The sequence below is a fragment of the Neodiprion virginianus genome, chromosome 6 (genome assembly GCF_021901495.1).
Source record: "Neodiprion virginianus isolate iyNeoVirg1 chromosome 6, iyNeoVirg1.1, whole genome shotgun sequence".
Lineage (NCBI taxonomy): Eukaryota > Metazoa > Arthropoda > Insecta > Hymenoptera > Diprionidae > Neodiprion > Neodiprion virginianus.
The window spans coordinates 3,088,178-3,105,940 of NC_060882.1; the positions used below are offsets into that span (position 1 = coordinate 3,088,178).

The 17,763-nt window shown below is 39.6% G+C and overlaps 3 protein-coding genes across 9 annotated transcripts in view; 1 reads left to right on the forward strand and 2 right to left on the reverse strand.

Moving 5' to 3' along the window:
* LOC124307526 (gamma-aminobutyric acid receptor subunit beta-like) lies at nt 1-17,320 on the reverse strand. Of its 5 annotated transcripts, none has more exons than XM_046769290.1 (10): nt 7,441-8,204; nt 7,253-7,322; nt 5,419-5,543; nt 5,145-5,272; nt 4,900-5,045; nt 3,188-3,345; nt 2,795-3,079; nt 2,359-2,592; nt 1,838-2,097; nt 1-1,335 (listed from the first exon to the last, which is right to left on the reverse strand). In XM_046769290.1, exons 2-10 carry the CDS (start codon nt 7,315-7,317, stop codon nt 1,183-1,185), a joined length of 1,554 nt encoding a protein of 517 aa, XP_046625246.1. In that variant the 5' UTR covers nt 7,318-7,322; nt 7,441-8,204; the 3' UTR covers nt 1-1,182. The 5 variants fall into 5 exon arrangements, with proteins under 5 accessions (XP_046625246.1, XP_046625245.1, XP_046625242.1 ...); XM_046769286.1 differs by lacking the exon at nt 7,441-8,204 and adding an exon at nt 17,236-17,320 and having other exon boundaries at nt 2-1,335; nt 5,205-5,272; XM_046769288.1 differs by lacking the exon at nt 7,441-8,204 and adding an exon at nt 8,278-8,534 and having other exon boundaries at nt 2-1,335.
* Nucleotides 9,492-16,841, forward strand: LOC124307525 (gamma-aminobutyric acid receptor alpha-like). Of its 3 annotated transcripts, none has more exons than XM_046769283.1 (11): nt 9,492-9,795; nt 11,837-12,174; nt 13,016-13,083; nt 13,152-13,372; nt 13,502-13,584; nt 13,767-13,966; nt 14,202-14,289; nt 14,546-14,706; nt 15,162-15,317; nt 15,529-15,677; nt 15,938-16,841. In XM_046769283.1, the coding sequence occupies exons 1-11, from the start codon at nt 9,743-9,745 to the stop codon at nt 16,152-16,154; spliced, it is 1,734 nt and encodes a 577-aa protein (XP_046625239.1). In that variant the 5' UTR covers nt 9,492-9,742; the 3' UTR covers nt 16,155-16,841. The 3 variants fall into 3 exon arrangements, with proteins under 3 accessions (XP_046625239.1, XP_046625240.1, XP_046625241.1); XM_046769284.1 differs by lacking the exon at nt 9,492-9,795 and adding an exon at nt 9,938-9,963; XM_046769285.1 differs by lacking the exon at nt 9,492-9,795 and having other exon boundaries at nt 12,071-12,215.
* The window catches only part of LOC124307524 (exportin-5), a 24,113-nt gene continuing 23,330 nt past the window's right edge, over nt 16,981-17,763 (reverse strand). The window contains exon 10 of the mRNA XM_046769280.1: nt 16,981-17,357. The gene's annotated coding sequence lies outside the window, so the exon portion shown is untranslated. The remainder of the gene's footprint in view (nt 17,358-17,763) is intronic.

Consider the following 17,763-nt stretch of genomic DNA (forward strand, 5'->3'; position numbering starts at 1 on the left):
TTTCTTTGTAATAATCATTGACTCGAGAATGTGCGCTTGTCCCTTTATTTTATATCATTCGAGCTATAGGACCGATCCTCAATAGCTCGGATAATCGAGGTTCTACTGTATACATATACATTTATATACATACATATTATACTGATAAATATCAGTAGACGCACTTTTTTCTATAAAACATAATATTCACAGCTTATTATACATTGTAAATAAATTCAGAAACAAACAAAATAAAAAACATCAACTTTCTTCTTAGACGGATAATCTTGACAAATTTGCATCGTATGCATTTAAGAGTATAATTAGTAATTACTCTTTATCACTAATTATGTATCGTTTTACAAGTCTTGTGGTCTGCGGTCAACGGGTTCCGCGCTGATTGAGAGACTGTAATAAATATACATATTTGTATATATACATTTGTTACGTGCGAAGCCACTTTTAACCAAACATTTTTAAACAAACCGCGATCTGTACGCTCTTCGCACGTAACATATATATGCATATAATATAGTATATATTCGTTTACGTATACGTATAACTATACCTACCTAATCGACACCCCAGGATCCCTTCTACAGCTCAGTGAAATAACAGCGTGCGTCACTAGTATTATGTATATATTAAGTTCGGAATTTTTTTTTCTGTAACTTTCACCGTCGTCGATATCTTGAAATACATTGTAATTGTTATAATTTATAAGTATTTCACCGAAGCGCGAGTTTGACATTCATTAGAGTTTACAATAAAATTTCTTCTAAAATGTAACGCGTCGAGGGGATATACGTATGGACGTTGTACGGTGACCAGAAATGGTTCTTGTAGGGTCGGATCCGATGTTCAGACCTACCGCGTGTTGAGCTCAGCTTCGGCCTTTCGGGTATCTTTCGTGCAGGTACAAGGCCTTCCCTAATTACTGTACAAATAAATACATGGAAATTCACGTACAAAGTATAGCGAATATCGGTATTTCGAAGCCGAGCTAAGCATCCATCATCGGTATGCACTGGTACTCGCATACAGCAATGACACTCATGTAAATTCATGCGTGAGTTTTTACATAATTGCCTACGTCTATCCCAGCACAGCGTGGAACAATCATTGAGAGTAATTCTTTTCATATATCTTCATGCTTTTAAACCGGCAAAATTCACGCAAGGTCCGTCCGAAGCGTTCAGACCTTTAGAGGATGTAGAAAATCCAGTACACAGCGTTGAACAGAAGGAAACTGACGGGAAAAACAATTCTTGAATACTTGTCGATGATGTTAACGTCTTTGATCTTCGGCATCGAAGCTCGCAATACCGAGGCACCTCTTCGTAATGCATGTAATACCTAGAACAGATCAACACCAATCTCCGTTATCATATCTTATTGTTACTAGAGATTTGCTGCTGCAAAAATCAATCCATGCTCGGTCAATCATTGTTCAACACTCGTAGCGTGGCCGGAACTTGTAAGCACGAGAATAAATGCCTGACAAACATAGATAGATCTCTCATTGTTGGCTATTAGGTTTACGGTTAGCTTGCTATACTCGCTTTGTGCTACCTGCAGCTCCTTCAGCGAAAGAGAAAGCCGGCCAGGTGAACCTCAGGTATCATCAAGCATTCTTGCTCGCACTTACGAGTTCGCTGTCAGGTATAAACGTAAGGAGTACCTGACTGTAAAGCAAGGAGGTATTAACTCGTTGAAATCGCAAAGCACTTTGGAGAGCGGTCGCTTTAAAATTGCTTGAAATCATCGCAATCGCTCGTCACCCGATCCATGAGTGAATACCACCAAGAAAGCGAGAAAGAATACATCGAGAGCATGGATATGTAATTTACATGATTACTTTGGGTTTGTGCTGCCTGGCGCCCCTGTACCGCAAACCGCTCGTTCTACAGTGAGTGTTGTATCCCGGAGGTCGAGAAATTCGGAAGCTTGGGGGAAATTTGGCCGGGTCGTGATCCCGAACCGGTACTCCTGCACCATCCGGAGCAGCCACGATTCCTGACCTGCTTCTTATGCTGGGCAATGGTGACATTCTCAGATCTTGGAGCTCTATGATATCTGCATCTGTCGATTCGGCAAATGGCGAGCTCGCTTCGCCACCTGAGCAGGTTGACGTATTACACACGTAGATTTATGAAACGTGACTATGCATGTAGAAGGATATTTGTAGAAAATTTCCGAATGAATACAGTGCAGATTGCATGTTGTAGCACAATTACTTGTATCAAGTCCTTATCGAATGCCATTTAGACAAGAATTTCTGCGCGTGTACTGTACTACATGTATTTAGTCGTTGACCAGTTCCACGAAGATATAACAACACTTTAGGTAGATAGATAAACAACGTATAAATATGGGTACCAGTTTTTGCCGTGGTAACTGATTTTTTCTCCGTTCCTTCCTTCTTCTTAGTCTTCTTTTTAGCCCTGGCACCCCAGTACGTATAGTTTACAGCCGCATACTCTAGGAGGGCGGCGAATACAAACACGAAACACATTACGAGATATATGTCAATCGCCTTCACGTAGCTTATTCTTGGCAAGGAACTCCTGACGCCCGTTGATATCGTAGTCATCGTCAGCACAGTGGTAATACCTGGAATTCCGTATAATCTTGTACGTGTAAGGCTATGGCGACAAGAATCATTACGGTGAATTATAACACGTGGTTGTGCGTAATTTGTTTACTTCTTCTAAATTCATTGCTCAGACATTTTTTGTAAATGTAAGATTACAGGCTTGGCAACGAGTTTAGTTTCTTTTACTCATTATGATTCAGTACGGTATGCGAGTCTTACCCAATGCGACTCTCGCGCTGGTTGCCTCGTGGTTTATCCAGAAGCTGACCCAGCTAAGCATCACGATCAGAATGCTGGGTAGGTAGGTTTGAAAGACAAAGTAGCCAATATTTCTCTGCAGCTTGAAGCTGAGAGAAAGTCGCTGATAGATGCCAGTCGCCAATCTTTCCTTACGATCATTTGTCTCGTAGCCGATAATCGTAAATTGTGGCAACTCGGCTTCTTCAACACCACGGACCGGCGTCTCCTTCCAATACATGACGACGTCCAGAACCGTGTACCCATCTGTCCAGAAAAATAACTATATTTAATGTATGTATTCATATATTTGTGCCGTCGTTGCACAAACAAGAGAATATTCGTACGTATGTTAGGACTAGTGTAGAAACGTACAGCTTTCAATTTCGACAGTGCAATTTTGAGAGTCCAGTGGATAATAGTGAAGATCCATCATGCAGGCCAAGGTTGTTGTAAACCTCATCCCGTAAGTGACAGATCCATCCCCTGACAGACGCACCAACTTGTTTCGCTCCGTCACGTCATGTAGAAAGCTAAGATTGGCAAACCATACCGAATAATTAGCATTAGCTGGTTAAAATCAGCATTTCACCGACCAATTGCGTTGAATATCACATTTGCAAATGACCAACTAAAATTAAGAATAATGATTCGATTGCTGAATACTTTTGTTACGACGCATACAGATTATCTTAATTACTTATCAATAATTTACAACCACCCATGTGCTCACTGGTAGCCGATTTTTTTCAACCAGACCCTTCCTAATATCAACCCTATGGCTGATATCCTTCATTCTCAAGTGCTACGCAACTTTTTTTTCCCTTCACCTTGCTTACTTTTCCCTCAAACCTATCGACCTTATCTGAGTTTTTTCCACCCTCTCGCGCAACTTCGCTTTCCCTTCGATAAGTCAATCACCCGTCACCCTTCAGAAAGAACACATGTGTACATTCTGTGAACACAACGCAATCTCAATTTGTAGTCGCCTAACAATTAGTCCATAACTCTTGACTCAAATCTGTAACTCTCCGTTATCAAGCCATTTCTGTACACGTCAATGTATTGATTTAATCTTTTGTAATTACAATATACTACACGCTACTTAAACCCTGCAAAAAAAAGAAACTTAATTGCAAACAGAACCACCTGTAACCATTTAATAATAATTAGTGCTGTAGGAGGAAAGAACTTTGTTTCTCGTATTTTAATGCCGGCAGGTTTTGCCATTGGAAAACAAATTACGCATGCGGTTGCAGGATCAGAAGGTCCAAGTTGCGGGAATGATATGGAGAAACTTTTGGCAAGTTATTGAATGAGGTCAGTCGGTGTATAGCGACAACCCGCTGACTACCCCACTTACTCTTCCAAGTGGCCCAGCTTAAGGAGCACTATTCTACATGATCTGCGATTGACCCATATCCTCGCTTATCATACATGCATATGTATAGTAGGCATGTGTAAACCTTTGGATTTATGTGCATCATGCATAGTTATAGCTACAGTTAGAGACGTGTATCGAGCACAAGGCAAGAGTGGGGAAAATTTTTCAAATCGATCGCTTTTACCCATATTCACGCAGGAGGTGCGGTGTTTGTATCTCACCTTTTCTGCGCCTTCTTAGCCTAGCACAAAGAGTACGTCACGTACCTAATTCCAGATTTCAGGTGAATACAACAATATGCGGTACAACAATACGCCTGTGCAGGGTATATACTACGCACGTGAAAAATTTCGACTAAAAATAAATCAGGCACCTTTGACTTGTAAATCATTTCCACAAACTTCAGATGCTATATTTTTATGAAAGAATGTAAATTCGAAAAATTTGTGATTTCGAAAAATTAACGACGGAGCCAGGAATCGAACCTGGCGTCTAGAGATGCTTGACTGGAGTAAGGCTCACATTATAGTCCTCCATATACAGTGCTTGAAGAGAAGAAACTTCTTATTCGCTATATTTTTATCTATGAAACGTACCAATCGGTTCCGATAAGCTTGTACGTTAATTGATGGTGAAATAGTAAGTATCATGCAGTGAGGTAAAAAAAGAAATCGAAAACTAAACGTACGTAAAGGTAACATACCTGTTCTTATCGTTAGCAAAAAAGGTATCAGGCACCCAAATCTTTTCGGCAAAATCCCCACTAAGCGTCAGAATTTCTTCTTCGTGCGAAAACGCCAACCTCTCATCTTTCCAGTACTGATTCAGATACATGGTTATGGTATAGTCCTGCGATCAAGAAATCATCCATACTTCAATACGCGTACATTTAACCCATGTGCATAAGATATTTCAAATAGGTACAGTATCTGATGAGTCCAAATATACCATATCATTCGTCTCCGAATCATGATGCAGTGTTTTGGCATAAGTATTCCCAAGACTTACCATGTTGACCTCTGATATGGCGTCAAAACTGGCGATTGTCAAATCCATACCGACCAAGAGTGGTTCACCTAAATGTATAAAGAAAATTTCAGAGGACGTTATTTACCACAGACTTTCGTACTGCACCGCGCACTCATAACTGAGCATTAAAAAATCTTTAACATAGGTATGTTGATACATGTTAAGTACAACGGAAGAAAAATTTTCAGTATACCACCAAAGTTTGGTCTCAGCCGAATGTCATATCCCTCAAGAATCCTAGAAATTGTTTGGGTTACATTTTCCAATCTATCCGATATCCTAGTGTCGGTGGTGGTTTCACTGCTCTCCCCAGTGCTCCTGTACACGGCATATAAGTTACGACGCGTATTATGTATGATCTACATAATAGATATCTACGTATCGTATTATAATATGGGTGTGTGCAGGCAAATTATACATATAGGTATAAACGTGTAGCAAGTACCTAACTGTCGGTAAATATCATTCTATCGGTATGTCGATGAATATGCATGTACTCTGTACGTATACGTCACATATATGTGTGTCTGCATAACTGTGACATATAATGCATAATTGATGCGCTCCTGACCCACGCGCCTCTTAAAGAGCCATATCTTATATACATGCAAGTATAAACTCTTGAATGACGCAATAAGGCTTTTTCGAAATACTGACATGAGATGGAACGTACCGCATGTACACAACCAGCTATATGAAATCAAGATGCCTGGGGCATAAATTGAAATATTGGTTACAGAAAACTATAAAAAACTGATGCTTACTTTCGGAAATATACAAAATTTCTATTCATGAGCAATATACCATGTAGAACGATAGCACTGGATTTTACCTCATTGAGCAGTTATAAGTCTACGGTAAAGATGAACTTCGGTATATTTTATGAAGTTGACTTGCGATCCAAAACCAGGTATATACTGTACGGTGGTTCTCGTAACAGTGTTGACGTATGTCAATATTAGTAAAAACTGTGTATTATGATGAATAGATGTATAATCTATTTTCCATGAAAAACCTCGGTGGTATGGTGTGAGAACGTTTTTTATGGAGACAACAAGGAGAACGGATTCTGCTGAAACTTATGGAGACATTGACTGGGCCCAAAATATGAAGTTTCTGAAGCGTACTGTCATCTATCGGGACCTACTTTACTCAGTATACAATAGATCAGGATGTCGGAAATTCGCAATTTATACTTCACCGTAGCTCTGAAATAATAGTTTATCAGTTTACATTTGAATCTATAAGATCCTGTTATCTAACTACAACGGAGGACAACGAAAATTAATATATAAGGCAAAAATACACAACAGGTTCCATTTTTTATAGCAGTTCACTCATCAAACTGCTAATATAATCAATTTTCAAAAGAGCGTTCTACAAAATGAAACTACATATCACAGGCTTCACGTTTTGAGCTAATTTTACGGAAACCAGCCTAGAAGTTTGAGCAGAATCCATCCAGATCCAGATATCTGATACTCTCCTTATCAGTGCGGATCAAGGATTTCGATGAAAAATACCCACGTGAATTATATTTTTTACTACAAATGTAGCAAATTTTCCTCTGCACATAGTGATGTTCACTATCTTTAGAGTAAATTCTGCATTTGAAAAAGTATTTTCCACCAAAAAAACCATTTTTTTTCCCTACAGTTTTGAGTAAAAGGTCTGCTCTTTTATTCTTTCCGTGTCACTTGTTGGCGCGTGGCTCTGGATCCAATCATGTGACAGCCTTACCAGTCAATCCTGGTACGTGCCTACGATCTAAACAACCACGAATCCCCACCCATTTCTACATTGGCATGTCGCTGGTTTTCAGCAACGAATATATTTTCCTGTATACCTTTGCAGATAAAAATATGTAAAAGAGGGGCACCTTTCTCCTGTATCACAACTTTGACACCATGAGTTTACACAAGCCCGTCCGTTTGGTTTTCATCCGAAGTAGGTACATACATACGAAGATGTTGATTAAATGAATATAACAGATGTATGTATGGTATGTTGGTTATTGCGATACTCACCAAACTCTGCGATGTTCCAAATACAGAAGAAGAAATATTAGAAGAGCGTGATGCTTCGTGAACATCTCGTCTAAAGTCCGAATCAATTTTGCAGCGTGGAAGAAACGCAACGATGATTAAGTATACGTGCGATTGAAAAACAATTAGCAGGTCGATTCCCACCCAAGTTGTTTATAGCGGGCACCTACGTCCAACAGCATCATTAAGTTAATCAATGTCCTCCCAAAGTATTGACCGATTGATATACGTCCGTCAGCGTGAAAATGGAAACAAGAAAATTTCTCATACTCGTTGCAATCGATTTCCTCGTTATTTTTACCGCTGTTTTTATTACTTTTTTCTTTGTTACGTCTAACATTATACCGTTATATTATAACGAATAGGTGGTAAGTGTATCGTATTTCCATGATGAATTATAATCATGCTTTGTTCATAAGTGATCCGATGCGAACATGCCATCACGCAGCTTGCAACACGGTGCTTGTCACGTTGTCAATTGCAGGTAATGCTCGAGATCCAACACATCTATCCCACCATCATCCGTCAGGTTAATCCAGTCACCGTCAACAACGAGATTATATCCATAAAAGCGACACACATGTTGAATATCGTGCATCACCCAGCGAACATGTATTAATTTTCGGCGGAGCAGTGAAATAATTCCCTACTCCCTCGATATCGCCCGCATTATCACCATTCGTTGACATAAAATTTATCTCACCCGAGGTCGTTCATTCTCCTATCATTTACCTCGCTGCAACCGATCAGCGCGCGTGTATATACAACGAGGATGAATTGCAATAGGTGTACCTGAGTTTTACCGTTAAAACGAACGAACGATCAAACGCGGATGTATAATTTGCATCCGCAGAGCGTGACGCGGTTGGAGTGGAAAGATTTTTCCGCCTATTTGCAAGGCTTATATTGACCCCACTCGTGACCCGCCATTAACGAGCATCCACATTTTGGTAAATTGTATACCTTGGGTCCAGGTCGGACCTGCACCACCATTGCCACCTTATTACCTCTGGGGATGCTTTCATTCCAATCAGCGACACTTTGATAAACTCCTACGTAGACCGCATATCGACATCGAAAACCGTTTTACATTCATCGACGCACCACCTTCGTCGCACTCTACCTTCGCTCATTCATTCCCTGTTCCTCATATTTTTTCACAGAAAAACAGTGTTACAGAGGAGAGAACTACACTGGCACAAACCCAGCATCGGCTCGGGAAATCTCGGGGCGAGGAGACGCGAGCGCGCGCAACTCCAAGCCGCACCGCCCGTCAGCATCCCTACAGCCCTGCTGCATGTACGCGGGGTGCGGGCCGTACCTAAAAGTAGATATATAACATATCTACATACTCGTATAGGGTTATTTCAGCGATGTGCCCCATAGGGCCCATAATTGTAGACAAATAAGGGTACAAGTCCACTCTGACAGGGAAGGTGTTCCAGATCGATCTCTTCGATTTCATTTCTTTTGTAATATGTTATAGTAGGGTAAAAAATAAGGGACACGTGTTTCTTTTTATCTGTCATTAAACACTTTAAGGGGGTGAAACCACCCTCCTAAAAGTGAGGCTTGTTAAGAGGCGATTTGGCAGTTTCACCCACAAGAACATAACATTTTTCAACCAATTGAGCTGGAAATGTTTTCTCATAACGAAAAATGGAATGTGTAATTTTCTTGATTACAAGGAAAAAAAAATTGATTGCCAAATCATCCCTTGACATGCCTTACTTTGGAGGGTGGTCTCATGTACTCAAAGTGTTTAATGGCAGATAAAAAGAAATACGTGTCCCTTAGTTTTTGGCCAACTATAACGTATTTCGAAAGAAATTAAATCGGAGAGATCGATCTGGGATACCTTCCTTGTCAGAGCAAATTTTTTTTCATCTCATTATGCCGAATCAAGTTATGGTATATCATATGTGTGTGCATCAGAAAGATTGAGTAGTACAAAATGACTTGGGAACTATACCATTTCGTTATATTTTTATATTTACCTTAGCCATTTAGTTCCTCTTTCTCCTATGAGGCAATTTTGTTTTTATACAACAATTATACCTCGGTCGGAGAATTTTCCGAAAAGCGATCTGGAGGTACCTCAAAAGCTGTGAATATCTGTTATAAAATACGTACAAAATTTCTGAGCTTGCGCATGAAGATAACTCGACAGAGGGTAGAAAGCTGCTTGGCTCGCGGGTATTGCAGTGGGGACGTAGATAGAGGCTAGCTCTACCTAGCGTCACGAATTTCTCCAAGTATAGATGTGAAAATCAGTTGATACCGACGCGCGAAATTTTACTTTATCGCAGCATATTCAAATGTAATCAGCTACTCACGCATTCGGGCGGTTTTAACGTGGTTTCACCAAACTTTCAGCCGTCGCGAAGCTTCAGCTTATTCCTTAAATTCAAACGAGTTAAATGCAAGGGACACGAAGAGTGAATACAGTGAAAGTGATTCGATAAATTCACGATGAACATGATTATAATGATCTGGCACGGAAATATGCTGACGATACTTATTTTGTAAGTTGTTTTTATATTCGATGTTATTTTCCCGAGTACTTATCGTGATCGTGGTTCTTGCTGTCGTTCTCTCCATTATTCCAGTAATAATTGTCAGGATGTTTTAACAGTTTATCCAATTGTATTATATACGCTGCGTTAGAATTAACGATTGATGACAGCTCTCAGGTATGCTACTTTTACATTGCGATTATAAATTATTTCTATCGCTGGTTCTTATAATTAGAGATGAGAATGAGCGCTAAACCGTATCCATGTATAGACACTTTTTACCTGTTGTTGCATCTGAATCAACGGATACATGTTGGGATACAGAAGATTCGTTCAGTTAATACTTTTAGGCCAGCTATCAGACTATCATCGAGTCACTTTCTTGAAAGGAATAGGTCTGTCGTACAGTAAGATTACTTTTATGCCCCATATTCCTTCTTGGATAAATCCGACTCCTTAAATCCCGTACAGAAAAATAGTATCCATGTAGAATAGTTTTGGTCTCTTAATGCTTCGTCAGTATTCCGAATACTGGTATAAGATAAGAGAAACTTCCTATAAGAGATACAGAGTATAAATATTATGGTTGCAAACGACAAGTTGTACAGGAATTAATAAACATTACAGTTCGCATACACTGCGTGTTAGAATACAATGATTACACAGCTGATAATCGTTGGCAAAAGGTTCGGTGACGCCGTTCAAAGGTAGAATTCACTAGGAGAATCACTTGAAAGGATAATAGTAGCAATACCAAGATTAGGACTTGAGTCGAAAAGTTGACCCCAGTCGTACAGCCGAAACATGAACGTGACAGACGTGAGGAGTTGGGGCTAAAAAAGAGGCCAAAAGTAGGTCTCGAAGCATCGTGACGTCACTTGAAGAGAGATGCTGCTGCTGCTGCCTCAGCGACCCTGAAGTACGCTTGAACCTGATGTCGGCTGAAACCTAAATTCATTGGTACATAGCACTGGTATCCTGAGGAAAAGACGTGTTAATAGTTAATTATACCAGCTACTATTTAACCCAAGAAAATACTCTATTTGTATTGTAAAATCTGTACATCCAAAAGATATCCCCGTCATTGATGTCGAGTGTAATACATCTTGGAGAAAGTGTGTCGAAAAACTTCTTTACTCTGTTTCAACAAGCATTCGTTGGACATTGCATACTTCGATGCATCCTCGAAAACTCATAGATATCATCCCGCACTAATCGTCAGTGTAACGGAAAAGTCACGCTGTTTTAAATTATATGTTAAGTACTATGTATCCGCTCCACCGGCATGATGACGACGTTGAATCCTCTTCCTATTATCACGCTTCATTTCGGCTCGATAGTTCCGAAATGTATGCAGGTGCATGGGAACGGCACTTGAGTAGTTCTCGACTTTCTGAAAACTGCATGCCTGCAAGCTCTGTTACACATAACTTACAGGTGTGCACATTTCAAAGTTGTATACCCTATACTATACAGTACTCAGCAACTCCAATGAACATATTGAATCTTCATTAAGAACCAGTTCTAATTTTATCTTCTTGTTAGCATGTTTCAGGGCACTAAAAAAACACAGTGCATAAAATCTTAAACCTTTATGAAAATCATTTGTCTGGTAATCGCTCGTTTAGCGAAATCACTGTTAGCCATAATCAATTTCGATTCAATTTGAGTAGAAATTGGTTTGTATTTCCCAAACTAAATCGCCTGACTTCTTACCATGGATTCAAATTTTTTTTTATTACGAAGAATTGCCTATTTCATAGAAATTGCTGGTTACGACTATCAGTGATTTTGCTAATCGAGCGATTACGAGAAAACTTCGTTTTGTTTTTTAATCGGAAAATTTGCTGATCATTTTTGTGTATCGCCTTACAACATTCGAAGAGAAGGATTAATATAATTAAAAATGGTCCTAAAATCTTAAAATCGATTGTCGATGCGTCATCTGTGATTCTTAACTTTATTTTAACAAATCTATTTTCTACTTGAGCACATTCATACAAAAGGGGTATTAAATGTTGATTACTACTTCTAAATTTGTCTTACCTAGACTCGTGGTCTCGTTTTCATCGATTTGGTGCAGAAACGATCCAACGGGGATCGTGGACCTTGGATCTCTGGACCCGCCCAACACCTCCAGCCTGTCGGCAATAACATCACTATCATCACTATCCCTCAACGGGATGTATTGGGATCCTATATCCAAAAATAATAATAATGTGATAAAGCAGTCCATCGACACAAGGATTGCCGTGAAAACTGTTCTGCCGGTGGCCGTGAGGGAAGGCAGATCAGCTGTGAATGACATGGTATCAAAAAATATTACCATGGTTCTCGAAAATTTGTTGAAGAACTACGAGAATAATCAACTTCCTACCCACGGAAAAGGTTCAGCAATTAACCATTCCAGTCAACTAATATAGATACATGTAATTACATTTGGAATAGTCGTAGGTACTACCTTTACCATTTCGTAATTTCCATTTTCATCTCACTATTGCCTTGCTTCCAAAAAACTAGCTAGCTTCAGTAAAAGGAAATGACTAAGGGGACAAAAAATTCGGAGTTTGGCCGGCTTTTTCGTTTTTACATTTCTGCTCTTCGCTTCTACATTTTATGTCCGCCCAAAGGCGTTCCGTAAACCCATCGTTGCATCATCAATTTTCTATAGAAACTACCTTCCTTCTACCTTCTTTGCATTTCTGTAGAGGATGTCCGATAATTTGCGTACAGCAAGCTCGTAGCGATGTTGTGCATGAAAGTTGAGGATATTTAGGTATTATGTGAAATTTTTATATCGTGCATTTTGACGAAGCTATAAAGCGTACGCAACACAGCTCACTAGTTACCAATTTGGGGACGTAAGTTTTTCCTTACCTCTCATCGTTTCGAAATTTGAAAATCAGATGTTTTTGAGATCGCTGACTAAGAATGTAAACTAAAAATTTGGGTATTCAAAACGACGAATCCAATACCGCGGTGGAAGAGATTGCAAAAAATGACCTGACTCGAATGAAATTTGGTACCCAGGAGTTTTTGAGAACACTGATTACACATTGTTGAACTGAGAATAAAAAAAAAAACAGAATATCAAAAATTGCATCTCCTCCATGCTTCCGTTTGCACGCCCCATTTTTCATTTTTGTTCGTGGGCTCTGTACCGCACAACTGTGATGTGTGAAGTGTGAAATGAGTGGGAATTTGTAGGCCTCTTCTTAAAAAATTTCAGGTATGCCAACCGTGGTGAAAACTAACATTCTTATCAGAAGTATGGGTCCCATTTCGGAACTTGATATGGTAAGTTGCGGGCTGTTTCGTTCAACGAAAGAGAACCAGGAGCAGTGATGCTGAATTGGAATTTACAGGATTACTCTATGGATTGTTATTTCCGACAATACTGGCGTGACTCGCGACTCAGTTTTTTGGGACCAATAAAATCTCTGAGTCTCAGTATTAAAATGTTGGAAAGAATTTGGAGACCAGACACTTACTTTTACAATGGAAAACACAGCTACGTTCACACGATAACCGTACCAAACAAGTTACTACGCATTTCTCAGGATGGTGACATTCTCTACTCGATGAGGTTTCGTATTCGCCTTTTATCCAGTGTTACTTTACCCCCACTGTACATTTGCTAGTGCCGATCAATTTACTTGATTATACTCATGGCGTACCATCCTATCTGACATTTCTTTTTCGCACGTCCATGCAGGCTTACAATAAAAGCAAAGTGTCCAATGGAATTGAGAAACTTTCCGATGGATCGACAATCCTGCCCCTTGATTTTGGGAAGCTGCAAGTATTTCCATAATGCACACTCGTATACATTTTTACCCTTTCCCTCTCCCATCGTCAGTACGAAGTGATAATTGCTTCACATGTGCATTACGCTCACTGATACTTACTTGATATGGGAACTTAAAAAAAGTTACCACTATAAGACATTATATTAGAAGACTATTAAACAAACTTTTCAGATGCCTACACATCAAGACAGTTGATTTATGAATGGCAGCAGGGTGCCTCGGTAAACTTTGTACCAGGGATGACGCTTTCGCAATTTGACCTCATGGGCTCACCTTATCGTAACTTGACCTTCACTAGAAGCGAAGGTGACTTTTCGGTACTGCAGGTATCCTTCAATCTGCAACGACATACCGGTTACTTTCTCATCCAGGTGCGTGTGAATTTTCTGTTATCTTAGGTGCAAACGAGTTACTGGTGTGACTATTACGAAAATTTCGGTATCGGTACGTTTGACGAAGAAACCGTAAAATTTACCGTTTTTCAGTCACGCTAGTACCCCAGGAAAATCATTGCGGCTTTTACACTATCTTATACGAATACTCTTGACACTTTTAAATATTTATAATTATGATTAAAGCTGTAATAACTCAGTGCCCACTTTGCAGGTTTACGTACCTTGCGTGCTGATCGTTGTACTGAGCTGGGTTTCATTTTGGATTCATCGCGAGGCGACTAGTGACCGAGTGGGACTAGGTAAGAGGATTGTGAAATAAACACTCGAGTAGGTACGTCTGTATGATGGATGCATAAACAAATATCTTGTCATTTGACGAGGACTTCTTACTCCTGGATGAATTACTTCAACCTTTGAACCTGACGGAATGAGGTTTCATGTGTATCACAATGAATCATGAATATTCAATCTTCTTATACAAGAACAATAAGTTGGCCTACGTTTTTTCGATCGATTCTTCTGAATTGAGCATATAAATTGTGGCTTACATTGAAGGAATAACAACCGTGCTGACTCTATCGACCATAAGTCTGGATTCGCGTACAGATCTTCCGAAGGTCAAGTACGCTACGGCTCTCGACTGGTTCCTACTGATGAGCTTCTTTTACTGCATTGCAACTCTTTTGGAATTCGCAGGCGTCCATTACTTCACTAAGGTAATATCACCGAACCGTGGCATGAAATTAATAATTATATGACTTCGTGAGATCGTTTCGCACTGTCGTTCTAAGCGTTGAACAGGCGAGTTGCAAATCGAGAAGGTCATAATCACTTGCACCAGTCTACAGCATTTAGAACCATTGGCACACGGTCCATTTGCGCACACAAACTTTAATGCATGCGATACTTGCACACGAGACTTTGGAACGCATTGGCACCGTAACCGATGACATATATGTGTTTTCAACCTTGCCACAAATCCAAATTTTTCGTAAAAAGCGCATTTTTTTCTAACACCGAATATATGCTGGTGTGCCGTAATTTCTATGCGCCATAAAACCATGCGATCTCTTCAATTCGTCACTGGTGGTCCGCTCCACCGAATCTTTACGGTATGGAATTATGTGTAGACGTTTAAGATAGACACGATATGACTTCACACCCGTTACAGGTAGGGAGTGGTGAATTCTCTGTGGATGAAGAGGATAATTGGGATGACGATTTCGAAGAACCCATAGGTAGTCTCGCTTCGGTACCTCGTAGCTTGCGGATGAATCACAGACTGACATCCAAAAGGCGCAGCTCCCTGATTTGTCCCATATCTAATGTGGGTAGACAGGCTGTGTACCATAGATGTATAATGTATATGGATAAAGGATATATATAAATATATAATTAGTAAATAAGTGATGTACAGTGCCGTGCCACTGTTTATTGACTGCTTTTTACTGCTTTTGTGATATTCTGTAACTTCAGCACCACGCTAATTCAACTTGAGGCTAAATTGAAACAGGATTCAATCGGTCTTTGTTCCGCAGGGTACACTAGGCTCTGCGACCAGTTTGGGTATCCGCTCACCCCAGGATGCTCCAAACGTAACGTCAATGGAAAGGCAGACGCAGACGGAACGTACGTTGCCGAAATGGAGACAATTCCTGTATTGTTTGGCTGGCGACGATGGTTACAGGTTAGTTTTTAGCACGGTAGATGATTACATTGATCGATCCATCATCCGAATAGGTATTATACCTTATACAACAGAAGCCATAAGGTATTCCAGGTCATTTCAACCTGGTCAAGATCATGAACCTGATCTCGGACTCGCTATCCGTTTAAACTTGGTGAAATATTATTATTAATTATTGAGAGATTGCATACGTACACGCATGCCTAGACATGCATCGTACGAATATGAGGAATAAATGTTGGAAACTTTTTACCCGACAGGAGGCAAAGACAACGAGAAGCTACAGCCGGGATCTGCGGCCGACTCGGGCAGTCCGTCAACAGACACGTGAACAGTGTATCGTACATTGACAGAGCAGCTAGAATCTGTTTCCCTGCCTCGTTCGGGCTTCTCAATGTATGCTACTGGATGTTATACGTCACCTGGCAGGACGAATTCAAATGGCAGGATCCACCGATCGCTTTCTTTTCTCACTGACTCCGTGTCCTGGCATGCGGGATCTTATTACAATATCCATATTATCTCAATCTTCGCATTCCTCGTGACAATTGAAATCACCATTACGAATTATCCATAAGCCATAAGCGTTGTATAGACTTGCCGTAAGTTTTCTAGTTCCGAGTAGAATGACAATTTGAAAAAGTGTAGAGGGTAAATTGAATCTCCAATTATGCGTGTTATTGTTCAATCGTCCGCTGATTGGCTCAATGTATGCACGTTTACTCACCCACCTGTTAATTAATTAATTGGGCGAGATCCGTCTAGCGTTTGATTGCCGATTGTGCGTCAACACTGCTGAGTTTGCACTCGTGGCAGGGTTCATTGTCAACTGACAAGATGTAACAGCTCATATTCGCAACAGTTTTCTATCGCAGCCTACCCCGCAAAGCACTAGATATTTCAAAAATGTTGCAAAAACTTTTTATTTCATATATTTCATTTCAAGTGTTTCCCAAATATTTTTTATTTTTTCTACTTACTATTTAAATCTATGATATCGTCATTGTTTTCAGTTATAACAAAGACACATTATGGCTTACCCATTTTCACGCCGTTGGCTTGTTGGCAGAAGAGCCACTGAACGCTGTTAATATATTCAATGACTTTCTCACATTACGCAATTATATGCACTATTGGACTACGTATAATTTTATTCTATCTTATGCTATTACTCAAGCATGATTTGAGACGTGACCCTAATCAGAATGATCATGTGATAAATCATAGAATGTTTTTAAAGAAATCAACGTGTAATTTATTATTAATATTAAAATATATGATCAAGTATTTTTTTTCTGATCTAGTATATCTGACGATTCCTGCGTTTTGTCATTTACTGTGTGATTTCGTATATATTTTATCGTAGGATAGAATTCGAATAGACCCTTATAGAGACCGGACACAAAAACGGTATAACATTTCGATAAGACCCGATTCATCCATCCGACATTTTAAGCAGGAATTTAACTTTTTCTAACCTTGTGGCAGTTACCTTGTGTAATTTTTCGTAATGGGTTAACACTATGTTCGTATCTTTATAATTGCTTCTTTTACTCACCACTCAGATATAATCTCAATATGAAACGAAGGTGTTCGCTGTGAGTTCTTCTTGTCCCGCATGAATATGGTTGACGCTCAAACATCCTAGTCACAAATCCGGTGAAGCGGCTGCAAACATTCCTAAGAAACCCCAAACTATAAATGATAAGATATTAGGAAACGGCAAGGTATCTTGCGTTCACCGTAGGTGGCGTAAATTAAATCACCACCGAGTGAATATTATTATACATATATTATACCGATAATACACAGCGAAAGACGATATGAAAGAAAATATGTTCACGCAGTAAAATTAGGAGGCTGAAGTTATTAACGTTGCATAAAGAAATATAAAGGAAAAATTGATTATCACACAATTTTAAAATGACTTTCAAGGATTTGGCTCTGCAAAATATGAGTATATTGTGTTTATCATGGTTTACTAACAATAAATTCCAGACATTCCTAAAGGTGGGAAGTAAAGATGTTTCCTAAACATGAATCGTTACAGTAACGTTACTAACTTTATCCTCATTAAAAATTACTG